The sequence below is a fragment of the Amphiprion ocellaris genome, chromosome 5 (genome assembly GCF_022539595.1).
Source record: "Amphiprion ocellaris isolate individual 3 ecotype Okinawa chromosome 5, ASM2253959v1, whole genome shotgun sequence".
Lineage (NCBI taxonomy): Eukaryota > Metazoa > Chordata > Actinopteri > Pomacentridae > Amphiprion > Amphiprion ocellaris.
Window position 1 is genome coordinate 4,479,050 of NC_072770.1, and position 18,239 is coordinate 4,497,288.

The 18,239-nt window shown below is 37.2% G+C and overlaps 1 protein-coding gene across 1 annotated transcript; it reads right to left on the bottom strand.

Annotated features, from left to right (window-relative positions):
- Positions 1-515: 515 nt before the first annotated feature.
- On the bottom strand, positions 516-17,944 carry dnase1l4.1 (deoxyribonuclease 1 like 4, tandem duplicate 1). Its single transcript, XM_023268274.3, has 10 exons — positions 17,788-17,944; positions 10,764-10,865; positions 10,440-10,528; positions 8,668-8,754; positions 7,212-7,324; positions 6,814-6,926; positions 5,707-5,864; positions 3,349-3,445; positions 2,626-2,701; positions 516-1,137 (listed from the first exon to the last, which is right to left on the bottom strand). Exons 2-10 carry the CDS (start codon positions 10,842-10,844, stop codon positions 971-973), a joined length of 981 nt encoding a protein of 326 aa, XP_023124042.1. The 5' UTR covers positions 10,845-10,865; positions 17,788-17,944; the 3' UTR covers positions 516-970.
- Between the last annotated feature and the right edge of the window lie 295 nt (positions 17,945-18,239).

Below are 18,239 nucleotides of genomic sequence, written 5' to 3' on the forward strand. Positions count from 1 at the left end.
TACTGTGTCTAAAAAGTATCAAAGCCTCCTTGGAAATGTCCCCCTTTTACTGCTTTTCAACATTGAAGTAGAAACCAGATTTGTACAACATAATTTTTAAAATAAAATGCAAAATAAATGTATTCATATTTGCCCTGTACTTTTCTGCATTTATTTTACCTTCTACCTTTTTACCAAGAATGTTCCTCACATCATGATGCTGCCACCGCCATGCTTCACTGTAGGGATCATGTTTGCACTGTTGTGCAGTGTTTAGTGTCTGATCTGACTTCCAGAAAGCTCAATTTTGATGTCATCTGCTACACAACTCTGAGTCTCAGACATGCTTTCATGCAAACCGTAGTCAAGGAAAAACAGAACTGTAGTTGAGATTTAATTGAGCTTTTTTGACACTAAAAATTGCTCCCATCAAAAACTCTGGCTTCCAGTAAAAACTTCAAAGGCGACCATTGTCTTTGACCTTTATTGCAAATATGTTTATTCTGCTGCACAGCTGTGCCCCTACAGTCAGGACAGAAGATTAACAAGAGCATTTATTCAGTCCACAAGTAGAAGATTACATTTGAAAACGGGCAATAAAATGATTTTAACCTCCTGAGAAGAACTGTTATTGATTACAAAAATACAAAATGTGCTTTAGACATTAAAAAATGACACTGAAAACAAGAATTACACACAACTCACACAGTTAATTTTACCTTGTGTGTAGCATGGATGAAAAGGACTGATAATACCTAGACTCAGTCAAAATTTAAAGTGAAAACAGGAAAGTGTCTGTTTCTCTCAGTTCATATTGATGAAGGGTATCTGCAGTCATTCAGAAAATGGAGTAAGCGCAGCCATCTAGGATTGACAGCTCAGTATAGTACAGCAAACCCAGAACAACTTGTAACAGTGATACAGTCATTAGTGGTTCTGTGGATAATGGGTTAAGGTAGAGCTATGTTGTTTGGTTGGTACTTTCTTCAGATTAAACTGCATCATTGCGGTTCATCTTGGCCATCGTCAACTGCAGGATCTGGATCTCCAGGCTGAGCTTCTCCCTCTCCAGCAGCAGATTTCCCCTCTTCAGCTCCAGTAGATCTCCGTCCATGACCACGAGTCCCTGAAGCTGCTGCGGCTCCGACTTCTTCAGATCTGCAGAGGAATAAACACAAGATCCACTGAGTCCTGAAGCTATGTGAGCTCAGGTAGGAAGGAGATTTTTTTTTTTTTAAGAATAAATATATTTTCAATTCTTACTAGAACCCCAGCAAGCAGCCAACACAGGTTGCAGTCAGATATATGTTTTTGATCATTAAGGTTCCTGAATGAGTGAAATGACTCGAAGTATCAGACTTGAATTCTCTAAATGCTAAGGAAAGGTGCCTCAGTGAAGCATATTTTGTAACAGGATAGGAGATAATGCTGTCCTACAATTCCTTGTGGTGTACTTTCTACATCTGACCTGTGTCAGCAACATCTGCCATCGCATGATTATGAAGTCTAGTGTATGTGCAGTCAGATTCTCTCAGCCCTGCGGTTCACATTTTTCTTGACCTTGTGACATTTTCCACAGGTTTTAACCAAGAATAGTCGAGTGAAAAACCTCCAAACCTACGTAAACCAACCGAGTCTGAGTGCTGCAGATTCACACTGCACTCACCAAAAAACAAAAATTATGAGATCATAATACTTTTTTAGCCACAACAATGCAATCTAATATTTAATATGGTTCTCATAAGTGCCAAACTGTGCCTTATGGTTGCCACTTACGATTTGTGGAAGTTTGAGGTATACATGTTTGAAGCAGGAAAACAAAGATTATTTGAACTGAGTAAGCATTTTTTTTTAAATTATAGATTTAAAATGTTGCACTTTTTGTGACTTTTATAAATTTTTGGTATATTTTCTATATTTTCAAGTTTTTATGTTGCATCCTTTGGAGGCCGGCCATATGTATCCCTAGTTCTCATTGGGCAACTGATAAAGATAAAGGGCACAGTCATTGAATTTTCAGTAAACAAAAATTTGCTCCATTTGTCATTCACTTATGCTGTGACGTTAACACATCCAACTGTGCATTCCTGTTTCACTGCAAATGTCACCCAGTTCTGGTGGTTTCACAGGTCAGAGTTCACAGTTGTTTAACTCTGACCAAGCCGACGCACTCGGTTGGACAATTAAACCCCTGTTGGAGTTTAAAGTTACTATAATTGTAGCTTGTATCTGGGCACGTAACTAATATTTATGTTTCTTTATTATCAGCATTAGAAACTTGGCATTGTTTCCTTTGATGCATCCAAGGGCTGAGAGATTTCCTTACTTTCATTTATTTCTTCACATACATTAAGTTTCCATTTAACAAATTTTAAATTTGCTTTGTTAGTTCGGGTTTCATTTACCTGAGCATTTTTCTTTTTCAAATTATCAAAAAATAGCAGGAAAATGCATACATTTGTGTTAAATAAGGTATCACAGACTCATTGGCTTTGCTTTCTGTGGACCAGTCATTCTTACTGTGGTGCATAATCAGGCCCCAAAGGCCCAAAGCAATCATCATTTAACACAAACAAAACCTAAACTCTGATTGTACCATTTTAAATAAGAAAAATAATAGCATGCGAGTGTAATTGTCCTGGTTACCAATCTGTTCGTCTGTTGTCGGAGCTATGGACTTCAGCTCCACCTCCACAGGATAATGATCACTCACTTTCAGGGCCTGGAAAATAAACAAACCAAGTACTCAAGTAAAATTACACAGATATCCGAAAAGACACTTGCAAAGGGAGATGGTTCAAGTTTGTTTGCATTCATTTATTTTTTGAGCATGAGTTTGTAGTTCTGGTTCCTGGAATTAAAAATACAAACCTGCTCAGAGTTGCCTTCTAATGATCAAAGGAAAATTGCATTTCAAAAACATTCCTGGTGGATATAGATGGTCTCTGGAGGAATTTTAATGAGTACCATAACCCCACTCCAAGAGCTTCACTCTAGCTCCACCCTCAGGCACACATCTCTGTGTACACACAGTTCTATTTAACGTTGCTGAGAAATCCAGCCATTAAGTTGGTCTTTAATGAGACTGGCTTACAAAAAATGTAGAACATCGATCTCATGATTTAATACATAAAACAACCATCAGGGTTCCTGCTCATGTATGTGAAGCTTCTCTGAGGATGATTACATACATGAAACCTGTGTAGAGTTGTGTGTGTGCACCAAAATTTACTAAGAGTAGGTCCCCTACAGAAAGAACCTGTTTGAATTCATGCCAAAGTAAGATCAGACTTTATTGCTAAGCCTCTTGAAAAGTATACAATAATTAATGTCAGGTTTTGTGGAAAGCGTAAAAAAGAAGGAACAGACCTGCTCCTCACTGAGTCCATAAGCCTCCTGGAAGTTGAAGGGTTTGGCAGAGCTTGGTACGATAGCCTGTAGCATGTCGTCACCGTAGATCACTATCCTGAACAAAGACATATGACATGTGTTTTTAGTCATATTACCAGAGCTGGTCTCCTGTGATGTTCACACAGTGTCACAGCTTGGATGCTACTTACTTTAACAACAACAAAGACAAGACATTACAATAAAACAAATAAATGGAAATGTTAGAAAACAGGAACAATAAAAGCAAACAACTGAAATGCATAAAGACAAAAAATAAAATTTAGAAACATGGCATTAAAAAAGGATAAAGGAATTTTGCAACTTTATTTCAGGCAACATGAAGAAAAAGTTTTACATTTTTAAAAATACATTTACTTGAATTTTTGCTAAGTTAGATCAGTACAACTCTCATAACCCCCATTTAATGGAAGGCTCCGCCCAGTAAACAAGCTAAATGACCAATAACTTATTGTTGTTTAACCCTCTTAACACCAATTAGTTTCAGGGCGTCTTTTGCTCCTTTCTTATTTTTACTCACTGGGGACGAATTTTTCACTGCAAAATAAAGTTCTGCACAGTGCAACCATGGCTAAACGTAGGGAGAACTCACATGTTTTTAGTGCAATGTAAAGCAGTTATGATGCTATAAATCTTTTTAAGAAATGATTGGATTTTTTTTTTTTTTTTTTTTTACAAAAACTATAAAAATAAATTAATAAAAATGAACATGTAGGTTATTCAGAGGAAGACAGCCACCTTAAGAACAACATCTGTTCTTTTTTAAATATATATTTTTTGATTATCAGTTTAATCTGAACACAAGAAGTATGCTTAAGTGTCCAAATTTATATTTGTAACTTTACTAAAACATTCTTATCATTGATATTTAAATTACTGTGGTGTCTTCCCTCAGAAGTCTTCCTCTTATATTTACAAATATTGCCAAAAAGTATTTGTTATTTTTTTGTACAAACTAATGGATAAACCTCCATATGGCTGTCATTCTAACAGTAAAGAAAGTTTTTAAATATATAGTCACATAAAAAAAAACAAAACAACAGATACTTATTCCATGTTGTCAAACTTTATCAACTCACCTCAAAACTATTTCTTCAAATTTCCTCCCATCAGTAAAATATTTCAGTGCTATTTAAAGATCAGTAAGATTAGTATAATTCAAATTAAGACCTAATTTTCCTCAGGAGGGAAATTATGTTGAGGGGCGCTTCATACCCCAGTTTACTCTGTGACAGTATTTCAAGTCGTCACAGGTGTCACCAATGCTGGAAGTAAACAGAGGCTCCACATGATAGAAATACACTTCTTTACTTGACCTGTTTATATTTTTACAACTTCTACAAACTAAATATTTCTTTGTACATTACTTTGGACATTTACTCTAATAAGATATTTTACCATGCTGAATGTATCTTCTGCTCTATCTTCCAACCACTTGCTTATAATGTGTCTCTCTATATACTCTTTATGAGCCATGATGCATTTATTTTATACATCAAATACATTTATTTTCTACTCAGTGTCTCTTGTTGTCTCTTCTCTGCTCTGTGTAAACACAATCTCTGAACTTTTGTCTTGTGATTGATATTCATGGCTCAGTCAATCATGGCCTCTAAGGGCAGAGTTTATTTATTTATTTACATATTTATCTGTTTATTTGTTGTTGGTTTTTTACTAGATTGCAAAGTTATTTGTGAATGAAACATAGAATAAAGTGATTTCAATGAAATGTCACAATTTTAGCTTAGTTTTAGCTTTTTTCCAAATGCAACAATATATCACACAATATGTTCATGGACGTTTGGAAAGTTAAATATCTGATGATTATTTCTGTCTTTACAGCTTGTTTTGCGGTTACTGCATAAATATTAGACTGTTATTGCTCTTCTCATTTAACTTTCTGTTATGAAAGCATAGTACCAAAATGTCAAACTGTACCTTATTATTCTGCTTTTGTGCACCTGTGTTAGTTAAAAGTAGTTAAAGAGATTCAGTTCCTGTACTCATGTATTTACATTCTGTCTTCAATTTTTTTTAACAAAAGCAAATATGTGTTTTCAAAAAATGTGCTTGTGAATCCAAACAGACTAATTTAATTAAAGAAGGATATAACTGTCGAATGGAGTTTTAATAGCAACCTATGATGTTAAAAATAATAAAAATAAAATAAATAAATCAGTTATGAATCACAGTGCAGCGATTTGTTCACCACTTAATGAACCTTTTTTATTTTTTACAATATATTTATTTTTTTAAATCCTGCATTGAAACATTGAAGCTGATAGAGGCGAGTTGAATTACTTATATTTCTTGCTCTACCTGTCGTATGTGTGGTTGTTTCCAGTGCTGGCTGTGGTGTCGACATCATCTCCAATCAGCCAATGGAAATTCTTGTCATTACGGATCCGGATGCTCTTCATGTCTCTCTTGGTAACGTAGGAACCGTCTGCATTAAAGTCTCCCAGGATCATGACATTCTGCAGCACAGAGGCAGTAGATCAGAACCACTCAGAGGCAATCCAGCCAGACAGAAAAGATTCCTTTCTTCATAATATAGGAATGATCTTTATGTGAAAGAAGAAAAACTATTCAGTAATATTAAAGATTTTTAAGCCAGTTACCATTATTTTCATGGCTTTGCTGTCAGATTAGTGCTTCTGTGTGCAGACACTGTGCGTTTCTGCTTTATCTCCTTTGCTTATTTCCACCATTTCTCCACTTGATTTTTCAGCATTTATCCATCACCTACTGTAACTGGTTTTCTTTTGCTTTTAAATATCCGTTTTTTAATTATACCGATTATTTCAACAATTTTTTTCACTACATTAATTTTATCAACAACAACAACTCTTTTTATTGTTTATCTGTTACTTTTAAATAGCATAAATATTTCAGGCATTTATCAGTTACACTGTAAACCTCAATTAATCTATTCACTATTTTTGAGCTTTTTGCAGTATTTATCCAAAAGTTTATCCTTTATTTGCATGTATCTACTCATCAGTTACACTTACTATTCATCAATTAGTTTATCCACTGCTTTTGGCAGCTTTTTCAGTGTTTATCCAGTGATTTTCTTTAATACTGACCATTCAGACTGTTTAACCTTCCCTCCCAGGTATTTATTTAAAATGCAAGTACATTATTTTCAGCTGTCTTTCAGCCACTTATCTGTTACATTCAACTTGACTACTTTGTTGATATTTATCCAAAAACTTGAATCATGTGCTTCTCTGCTCTCTTGCTGTCTCATTTTCATGCATTCCTAAGAGCATACGTCATCTTCGGTGTGCAGCTGGCTAGACATGTATTTTTTTTCTTCTTCATGAAATGTTGATATTTTTTTTTCTTAGTTCAGCTTCTCCACCTGTTGGGAAACACTGTATAAGACCAGGTTCTGTTGCTGCTGCTTATGTTTGTCCTTACATCAGTCCTCCACTTCTTCTTGATGTGCTGGAAGACATCGTAGAGTTCGTCCAGCTCCTTGTCTGAGTCCTCTGGTTTGGTGTGAACTGGGATCATCACCAGGTCCTTCAGCACTGTGGTGGAGGGACCACACACACACGCACAGACACAGACACACAGACACACACACACACACACACACACACACACACAGACACACACACACACACGCACACCTTTGCATTCACACAGCTGCAGCTGAGAGGAAACCAGCAGCAGTAATTCCCTTCTGCAGACGTGACTTTTGACTGATTTATACCCACACTGAACCCTATGTTGTTTTTGTATCTGTTTTTAAAATGTTTTTAAGGATATTCGCTCTTGTATTAAATGAAATGTGCACCAAAGACATCTATTACCTGTACTGAGGCATCTGAATCTCAGGATGTAGGGATCTCTGGCGAAAATGTCTCCTCCCTCAGTCACCTGATCATCAAACTGATAGGAGCCAACCAAATCTACCAGATCGTCCCTACATACACACAAACATGTTAATCAATACGATACACACTGAACAAAAATACAAACACAGCTTGTCATGTTTTATGAAATTATCTCCATTCTTTTTAACATGGGGGAAAATGTATTTGTTATTCCAACACAATACACTCCAACAGCATGGATGTCATGAAACAACCAAGCATGGTCTGTATGATCTCATAGAGTTAATGATGTTGTTTATGAATGTTAGGGAAAATTGCCTGACATTTTGGGGGAAAGGGTCATGGTACTGGACGTGTCTATCCAGAGATGTCTGAAACTATGTCTTAGATTGCCTAATAGTGAAGTTGTGGACATTCAGGTGCCTGACTACAGCACTAACTGACATCCAACATGCTGACAGCCTATTTTCATCTTTCTCTTGTTACCTGTGATATCTTGTCCTAAATCTGTATTTCAGGGTGGCCTTTTATAGCCACTGGTCACACATCCTGATCATTACCCGTCTCAGCCCACATTGTCCCTCTCAACCTGCCGGCCAGCAGCAGATGGGTCCCCCACATAAAGATCCAGGTTCTGCTCGAGGTTTCTTCCCTGTTAAAAGGGTGTTTTCCTGCCACTGTCTCCTTAGGGCTGTTCTGGGAGTTCAGGGATATGGGTTCTGGAAAGCGTCTTGAGACAATTTGACCTGTAGTTGGTGCTATATAAATAAAATTTAATTGAACTGATTTGAACTGAATTCAATGAGCTGTTAACAGCGTCGCCTAACAAGAAAAACTGATTTGTGTATCAGAAATGCTTTACTCTTCTCGTATTATTGATTGAATCCCTTCAGATTTATCTGCTGGTCCTGAGTATAAAACTGGATATAAAGTAGTTCAAACCTGCAGCAGCAACAATAGTAACAATCTGCTGACACACTGATGCTTCACTGTTAATAATATAATGATAGCAGATATAATCATCTATCAGTCCAAGGGAACAAAGAACTTTAACACATTGACTACATTTTGCTACTAATACTTATGCACAGTTACTTGAATAAAATTTTTCATTCAGAACTTTACTTATTTAGTGTTTTCACATTGCTGTATTGGTGCCTTTACTGAAGTAGGGTCTGAATAATTCTTCCACCCCTGTTTTACATTTTTACCCCAAAATGGTTGAATCCAATATCTGAAAGCTTGACTTGGTGCACAAGTGGGACATGTTGCCCATTGCTGCTGACAAGAATTTAAATGGTTGTGTCATAGTTGTAATTTATTTAAAGCCAACATCTCTTACAATTAATTCATTTATCCATCCATGAAGAACAGGCATCTGCAGATTAACTCCTATTCTGTTAAACTGCTTCACGTTCTCAGGAACTCTCACCTGTACAGGAACATGAACTGCTCCTTGTAACGAGTTCGACCCAAACGACTGCTGATTTTCAGAGTGTAGTGATGTTTACTGTTGGAACTGAGCAGACATAAAGATGTGGAATATAATATTAATTTCAATAGCATCTAATAGATTTGAAGTTAAATCAAACATCTCTACAACATTTTCCGTATATCTCTTATTACTAGCACTGTGTAGAAGCATCAACACATTGTGTATGCTGAGAGAAATTCAAGGTTAAAACACCATTTTTAGTTGAGACACACACATGCTGGTAGCACCGTGAGTATGTCAGTCCACAGATGGTTCAGACACACCACAACCATCCGCTGGATAACCACGACATTTTGTACAGACAGTTATAGTCATCAAAGGAGGAATTCTGGTAACTTTTCTGAATCTTGGACCTCATCCATCACCATCAACATGTGATTTAGACATAAATAGAATTCAAGAACTGTTGGATGAGCTGTTACAAGATGTGGTTTTAATTTAGTTGAATCATCAAGTCAACATTTAGATTTTTCAAGTGACCAAATACTTGCCAAACTTTCCTATTGGATCCAGGTGTATTTTGCAAGTTGTTACCAAGTGTTAGTTGTTTAAATGTTAAACTACGATAGACCTACTTAACATTGGCAGTTGTTAGTGTTGTCATTGTGCAACCTTGTCTCTAAAACAGAACACTCCTTTGGTTTAGGACTAAACTGCATTCTCATTTTGTTTGGAAAGAAAAGTAGGCCTATTTTATATCAAAAAGGTTATAAGGTGTGAGGTAGAGGAGACAGGGTTTTGCATTCCTGTGAGGACTAATATTCTTAGACTAAAGTTTGGTTTTTACTTGCTGTTTGGTTCATTTTTTTTCACCAAAACTACTGTGCTAGGTTTAGGTTTAGCTTTAATTTTCTTCTCCATTTTCTAAGTTACCAAGGCAACAAGTCCTGCCCCTTTTTAATATGAGGGTACTTCAGAATGCTCTCTGCCTTACCAGAAAACATCAAAGGAGAGAGACATTATTTTTCAGCATAGTCTCCTTTAACTTCAGTACACTTGGTCCACTGATATTCAAACTTCACACTAGAATGTCACATCTTTAGCCTCCAGATGCTCCTCAACAGCATGTAGGACTTCATCGTCAGTAGAAAGATGGGGACCATGCAAGCAGGATTTCATTTTGGGAAACAAAAATCAGACGGTGCAGGTCGAATGAGTAAGGTTCATGAAGCAAAAGCTTAAAGCTGCATTTGGCTGTTTCTGCCACCTGTCCTGTGTGGACAGACACTTTGTCCTGGAGCCACAGCAGCCAGCTTATAGCTATCCTCTTCTTTTTCTTTGATTGCTTTTCAGTTTTTGTCAACACTGATGTAAGGCTTTACAGTATACAGCTATGCCCCAAAACAGGAATTATGCCTATTATTTCCAGGTGAGACTGAGAACCTTGTGAATTACCCTCATATATGATCGGTTGGCTGAAAAGGAGCACAACAATAAAGCAATAAAAAAATGGTGAGAATATGTTGATAAAAATGTTATTACTCAGCCAAGGATTGATGTCTGTCTGTTTGTCTGCCTGTCTTGTTTGTGATATGTCACAAACAAATGTAACCATTAAAATTACGTTTTCCTCAGAATTTAACTGAGAATTCAGTTTAGCTGTATGGGAGTGTAATTTTTAGGCGGTAGGGATGCATTGTGAATATGCAAACTTAAAGCAAGCAAAGTAGTTCTAATAGTAATAATAAGGAGATAAATGATGCACCCACTTGTTGAGTGCATCCATTAAGGTTTTTACAGATGTTCCACTGGCATCCACAACCTCCAGGATCACAAGGATGTCATATCGAGACACTATCTGGAAGATAAAGAGAAGCATAGTGGTCAAAGCAGTGCTTGTGCTCGTCTTCAAGTAACAAAACAAATGTTAAAGAGAGCCTGTGCTGGAAGTCTTACAGTTTTATATTTTGTGTGCGTGCGTGCGTGCGTGCGTGCGTGCGTGCGTGCGTGCGTGCGTGCGTGCGTGCGTGCGTGCGTGCGTGCGTGCGTGCGTGTGTGTGTGTGTGCGCGTGTGCTTTCACACTAGTTGTTACCTTAATTAAGATATTGAGAACATCTGGGTCTGACACTTTGTTTCGTCCAAACCTCTGGATGTTGAAAGATGCAATTTTCATGGTGGCTGCACAGAATGAAAACTAGATAGAAAAGAAAGGAATATATTTAGGGAATTTTAATAAGTCTGTTGTTTCTAAACAGTCACAGACATGCATGATATTACAGCATACATAGCAAACAAGCTCTATGTTTAAGGCCGGAGTATCAGGCATCAAAGGAAAGGAAAATATTTGTTGTGGTTTAAGTGCAGGCTATAAAGATAAAAGGTGGTTGGCAGCCTGTCTCAGTGTTTTGTTCTTTTATACAGCACGTGTGTTTCACCTTTATTTCACTGAAGAAATAACAGCAATTCATGGATATTACATAGATGGCAGTGCTTGGCAGCTGAAAGGAGGCATCATAAAATATATACAATGTCAAAGATGTTTGACAAAATTAGAGATGATGATATCAAAAATTATTAGGGGGAATTTATGTCATTTATCTGCAATTTCTTTCAGTTACTGTTTACTGCTGCTAAATTATCATGAGAGAGGAGGAGTCCAGAAATAGCTAAAGGTGGAAGAACAGTAAAATGAAAATAAATACAAATTCAAGATGTTAAATCAAAAAAATATAACATTTCAAATGAAATGCGCAATGCAATTATGAAACACATGCACACACAAAAAACGTATGCTTAAGCAAAAAGTTATACTTAAGTAAGAAGATAAAAACAAACACACCTGTAAAGGATCAAGCGGTGTATAGATAATCCCCCCCCAGTTCATGACTCTTTCTGACTGGCAAAAGGAGTCATGAACTGAATTAAAAATAACAGCTCTTTAATTAGCCTTTTTTAAACTAAGTTCACATTAAAAGCATTCAATTTGTGTTACTGTTGAGTCATTAATGTATCAAAGAAATTAACAGCTTTCTAAATTCAAAATTTTCCAAATTCCTTCCAGACAGACCACTGTTGAGATTAGCGGTTCCACAAAACAGAAGACTTGTTTCAACAGTCACCGCCTTTACAAAACCCCTTCCCAAATCCCTGTCTCCACTGAGTCTACATGCAACCATCTGCTTTACATCAACACAGGACGTACTGTATATTTAGCTTTAAGCACCAGTCTGTCAGTGGATCATATAGACGCCATTGTAGTCTGTCTTTTACTTCATAACTCGAAAAGAAATGTCTTTTTTGAAGGGAAAAGAAGCTACGTGCAGAGAAAAGTAAATGTATGAATGTCAAACAGCTCCATACAGCACTGTATATATTTTATTATACTAAAGTTTGATAGATCAGCCAATGACTTTGACTTAAGTTCTTAAAAAAAAAGATTTTTAGTGGTGGAAAATAGCTAAACACAACTGCTGTGGTGTATTTATGTACAATTTTGATGTACTTCTGCTTATCTTGAGTATTTTTATTGAATGTTTATATGTTACTTTATAGGACGGCACCGTGGAGCAGTGGTTAGCACTATCATCCTACATCTAGAAAGTCCTGGGTTTGAATCTGGGCCTGGGGTCTTTCTGTGTGGAGTCTACCTGTTCTCCTTGCTGGGTTCTCACCTGGTGCTCCAACACGCCATGTTTAGTTAGCTCACCTCTGATTGGCTGAGAGTCAGCAGTAGTGTGTGTGTTGAGCGAGAGACAGCTGGGAACAGCAGCTAATTCTGGAACTAGGTAATAGAGTTTTTGTAATTATTTTTGGTGTTGGCTACGGCCCCCAGTAGGCTGTGTGAAAGTTCAATAAACGACCAGAGAACCAGATAAAGTCTCACTCATTCATCACAGAGGGTCACTACATTATTATTGTGAAAGTCCGTTGAATACACAGACAGACAAACCATAGATCACAGGAGGGCTGGATGTTGATCAGGACTTGGGATGGGTGTCATTATGTCTCACCCAAACTAACAGTGGAGGGAGGCTTCAGCAGACTGGTTGGATACAGTTTGTGGGACAATTAGAGATAAACTAAAACAAAACAAGCTAATGCCACAGCGAAATAGTTAGCTACAGACTGCATTCTGATTAGGATTGTGGAAGATGTTTATCTGAGGAACGTTGTTAGGATCGCAATGAATGTGGGCGCATATGAGCCTCAACCTGCATCACTGCAAGGTTTTGTGTGTGTGATTATATAAACTGGGACTATAGTCCCTGATGCAACGGTCATGGGTTCGAGTCTGACCCATGGCCATTTGCTCTTCTCCCCATGTTTCCTGTCACTCTCCACTGTCCTATACATTAAAGCCTAAAAATGCCAAAAAAGGAAAAAGAAATACAAACAAGGACTTCACAGACTAAAAAGTCTTCTGCATAGTCATTCCCACCTGTGTACTATTTTTGTGCTTGACCACTTCACCTCACTCTAACAGCTGCTACTGAACATGGACTGTTTCTGCTGCTCCCTGATAAATGAAAAATGTTTCTGCTGGTACCTGTTCAGAAAAAAATAAGAATACAGATGTATAAATGTTAACTTGCTGTTGCTGGGAAGGTTCCTGTTCTAATGTTATGATCGTGGCTCTGGACTCTGAAGGTAACTTGTTTTTCTATAACAAACCAGAGAAAATGTTAATGCCCTTGCAGTGGCAAAAAGCTTTAGTTTTATTTGGTTTGATTACATTAATGTTTAGGTTGAGATTTACAAGAAATGTTTTTACTGCTACTGTGTAAAGGGAAGACTACTGTTAAAAAGCACTTTTTAAAAGTGTTTGCAAACCAAATGTTATTGCATTTTTGTTCATGTAGTAGTACTTTTGAAATGAAAGTGCAGAATACTCTACTTTTAAATTCATTGTTTAAAGAAACTACAGTTTGTTTGAACCTTTTCTGAGTACATTGAATGTTAAACCTGTTACAGAAATCAGTATGATTTAAAATATTACCTTCATTGTCTAGAAAATGGCTAATTGCCCATACACCTCTTGAATACCATTCTTCAATAAACAGCGATTTTCTATTTACCAATATGTATCGGTTATTCCAGACTGGGGTATTGTGTGGTGTAAAGTTATGTTTGAACAGAAGTTTCCAATACAGAAGGGCTTGTTGATAAAAGTCTGAAAGTTTTAGAGGAAGTTTTTTAAGGTCAAAATCACATCTTAAGAGGAAGTCAAATCCACCTACTTTAGTAAAAATTTGGTTGGGTATGTAATACCATAAAGATTGTGAGTTTTGGAGACAGTATTTTAACCATTTAATTTTTAACATTCCATTCATGAAATCAAAATCAATTGCATTTGCACCTCCATCCTCATAAGATCTGATTAAGTCCTGTTTTGCTATATAATGGTTCGCGGCATGGATCTTATGGATGTGGCAAGCATTAAACAAGCTTGAAGAAACTTAAGGAGACAGGTGGTTAAGAGAGAGACAGAGACAAAGGGGACAGAGAGAGAGAAGCAGGGAGAGAGAATGAGGACGAGAAGGAGACAGAAAGACAGAACAACAGACAGAAAGGGGGGCCACACAGGGACTCTGACAAACTGGAAGTGTGTTGGATTTTAATTTGATGTAAAATAGGAATTTTGAATATACTGAGACATGAACTTCCAGAAAACGCTTTTTCAGCTTTAATGGTGTAATTTAATTAATTGAGATAATAATCTGCATTCATCTATGTGTCTATTTTTCTGCTGACTGAGAAAGGTGAGGGTGGAGCTTATCTGATTATGTTCCCTGCCCCTACAACACCCATTTGGGTGAGCTGGGTGGTGTAACATGTGAAAGGTGACTTACAAAACACAACTAAATTCCTTGCTGTTGAAGTGACTGTTGAAGTGGTCCAACTAGTCCATTTGTGCTGTTGCTCAATCAAAAGATCTGTACATTAGTAGACAGCTGCCAGCAAGCACTCAGTAATATAAAATGATGTGTTTAAATGCTGGGATCAGATAATCACCTGGGATGAAACTGTCAGACTAAAGCAGACGTTTGTCTCTGATAATGAATCTCATACAAGTGACAACATGTCTGTGAAAAAATAAAAATATATTCTGGATAAACACAATCTGTCATATCTTCATGAATGTTGCAGCACCAGGACTTTTCTGATTTCCTGTTCACTTCCATCTTTGAGAGGAACTTTACCTGCATGTTTCAGTCCCTCTAAGTCTAAACATTCCAGTCAGGAGGTGGAGTTAATAGCAGCAGTCAGAACATGTGACAACTTCTGAACAGCATTCTGTGGGGCTTATATGTATATAATATACACCTTATAGGGGTTTCTTCACTTGTTGTGTGTGTAACATTCTCCTTCTTCTTCAAGCCTCTTACCCAGAAATCTAACAAGGTTATCTTGAAGGCCAATCTCATGCAGTTTCTAATAGAAGCTCCAAACAATGAACAGAGCTGCAGTCTGAGAAACTACTAAAAGTCAGATCCTTATTTATGTTTGTCAAACAATGTATTTCAGTTAGGTGTGTTGCATATATTCAAGGCCCCCCAGAGACTGACTCAAATTATTTGGGCTTTTCCTGCAGCTAATTAACTGTACAACAAAATGCAATGTTTGCAGTTTCATTCCAAAAAGACTCATACTGACATTTCTAAAGATTCTCAAGATCTGTTACACTAAATATCATTAAACTGAAATTTTCTGATCTGACACCACTACATACAAGGTTTGGTTAAGTTTAGGTTAGAAACAATTTGGTTATGTAGGAAAGGGTCATGGTTTTGGCAAAGATAATTACTTGATTGGAGGATGTTCATCCTCAGAGATCTGGCTGCTGATGGGAAACAAGCTCAAACATCTATGTGAAAGTCTACACCTGTGCAGACCCATCCACCCACCCCAACCTGTCGACTTTTAGCTTGATAATGTCATATTACTTTCTTCTTTGCTCCTGCGTGACAAAATTCTGAATTTGAGAAGCAAATAGAGGGCTTTGTGATTTGAATATAAAACATAAATTATATATAATCTGCCATCAAGTACAAATTTATATTTGTTTATCACCTAATTTCACGAGTTACATTGGTTTTTCTGATAGTTGTAATGTTATAAATCCTGTCCGCATGTACTGGCTTACAGTTTAGATTTCTGTAGCATCGAGAAAGTCTCTGAAAATAGCAAAAAATAAATAAAACAGCTACCTAAAATAGCTGCTGTACAGACAATAAGGCATTCAAATTTTGGTAACAACATGGCAGTTTTTCTGGTACCTGCCTCAGGATGCAGCTTTTAGTTATTTTTTTGGCAAATTCATGTTAAGTGCCTCAGAACAGCAATGTTATTTTGGATTTAACTTTAAATCTTTTTTCATATGTAAATATCTGATCTTTTACATGCCATCCGCAGTGAAGCTGGGTGACAGGACAAACATTTGCACAGAGGTATGCAGTATGTGAAATACTGCATATACGTGCAACAGCTTGCTGAGGGCTTCAGGTTTCACAGCCTTTGTTCTCCTTGATCATTATCAACGGTGTCCCACAGTTGCAGGCAACTATAGACAAAAGGTGGAAAAATACTCAAATTCTTTGAATAAGTTAAAGTTGGAAATGCACACTTAGAAAATTCTGTTTTCAAATTGCATGTGCAGGAATTGTATTTGTAGTTACAAATAACAAAAATTTCAAAAGTAGACGTTTTCACAGTCAGTGGGTCTGAATTGTGTGTTTATGTGTTAGTTATGGGTTCACCTATAATGGCCAATGCAACAGTGTTTAATAGTAGCATTTCCATTTAAAATATAAAGCATGGAGAGTAGAGGTGGGATGTTAAAAAAATAACGATGCCAGCACTACTGTATATTAATAACTGTATAACATGATCTACTTGACTACTTGAATTATTATTTTTTTTTTTTTGGGGGGGGGGGCAAAGTGCCCTTTTGTTGTTGTTGTTTTTTTTTTTTTTTCATTATTTAATTTTATTTAATTTTGTTTTTTATTTTTAAGTGTGTGTATGTAAAAGTATTTGAGGCCCAAAATAATAAATAAATAAAACAGGAATAAAACTAAAAATAATTCAGATCTACCGTCGGTCGGTCACGTGATCTACGTAGACGTCCCCCACTGCTCTGAGGGGTCCAGATGTTCCCTGTAGCTCTGCGCTAGCGCTGCTAGTCTAGAAACCAGAGACCTGAGGGAGGACATCAACAACTGATGGTCCTGATGGAGAGGAGGTTCTGCAGCGGGATTCGTTTATGTACGGTGTATTTTTGAAGATGACTGATGAAGTGAGCATCCTGTGTGTGTGTGTCTGACTCTAACACACACCTGTCATCAGTTCTAGCTGCTAGTTAACCACACAGCTGCTGAGAGGATAAAGTCTGCCAGGCTTCTACATGTTTCTGTATGTTTCTGTTGTCATGGGAAAAGTGCATCAGGGAGATGTATATTGGGTCTCAGTGTTTCTGAGAACAAACCCGAGTTAAACTCTAAATTCTGCTCTGGATGTGTTTCACTGAACGCACAAACTAACACACAACACAGCAGTGGACGTGCTTCTATGTTGTGGGTTTTCTTGGTGAGACAATAAATAGTTGTCTGACTCGTTCTTAACCAGGCAGCCTGTGTTAAGTTGTGACTATCCCCAGTTGACATGGACGTGTTTCCTGAACAATCACCAGGTATTAAACACCTGACAGGATGACAGTGATCTATGTAGATGAAGCAGAAAGCTTGCAGAGCTGATCGGTAGCATAATGAGTAAAACGGTGGTCTCGTAATTTTATCGCTGGATTACGTGGTTTAGAATCCTCTCACCTACTTGAAAAATACGTGTTTTCTTTTTCGGCCTGCACGTTTCTTTTTACTGTCTGTAGATGATATTTACATGGATATATATTACATGGATCATTAAGTAGTGATGCCGACGTTTTTCGGTGAGGTCTTCTTTATCTGGTATCTTTATTTCACGTAAATCCAGGTCTGATCGTGACTAATCTGCGGACGAAACATCTGGAGACGGAAACTATCGCCAGTTAACCTGATCACCTGTTAAATTCTAACACCGGTGTTCAGCTCACTGTGAGAAAAAAACAAGTTGTTTCTCACCTGCAGGAGGAGGAGAATCCGCTGCTGAGCCTTCAACTAGATGCACTTATTCCAAGTCAGAAGGGCAATTAATGAAGAAAGAGACGCAATACTTTGAACAATAAACGCTTTAAGCTCTGCCTTCTCTGCCAGCCCAAAAACATTCCGCAGAGGGTGTCCACAGGCAATGGTATTGGCCAAAAACCAACCAATAGCTAGACAGACACCAAGAGGAAAAAAAAAGCAAAACAATCATCTGCCCTTGTAATGATTTCCTGCTGTGTGTGAAAACACAACATTTGTAGAAAGATTTGTCTCTTTGACTGAGCCTGCCAGCTGGTTTAAGAACCATGAGCCACTCAAGTGTGAGAAAAAGCTTGTTTCATTCATATTTTATGGTCAAAAAGAGAATATTAAAATGTGTTAGAGACAGGATGTTAGTCTGCTCTGGGCTGCTCTACAGGAACAGAAAG

Excerpts from the sequence above, each read along its gene's own strand:
- dnase1l4.1 (XM_023268274.3), bottom strand. The coding sequence starts at position 10,844 with ATGAAAATTGCATCTTTCAACATCCAGAGGTTTGGACGAAACAAAGTG. Across the intron at positions 7,325-8,667 it reads CAGTTCATGTTCCTGTACAG|GGACGATCTGGTAGATTTGG; the intron begins GTGAGAGTTCCT and ends GTGTGTATGTAG. Across the intron at positions 5,865-6,813 it reads AGAAGAAGTGGAGGACTGAT|AATGTCATGATCCTGGGAGA; the intron begins GTAAGGACAAAC and ends TCTGTGCTGCAG.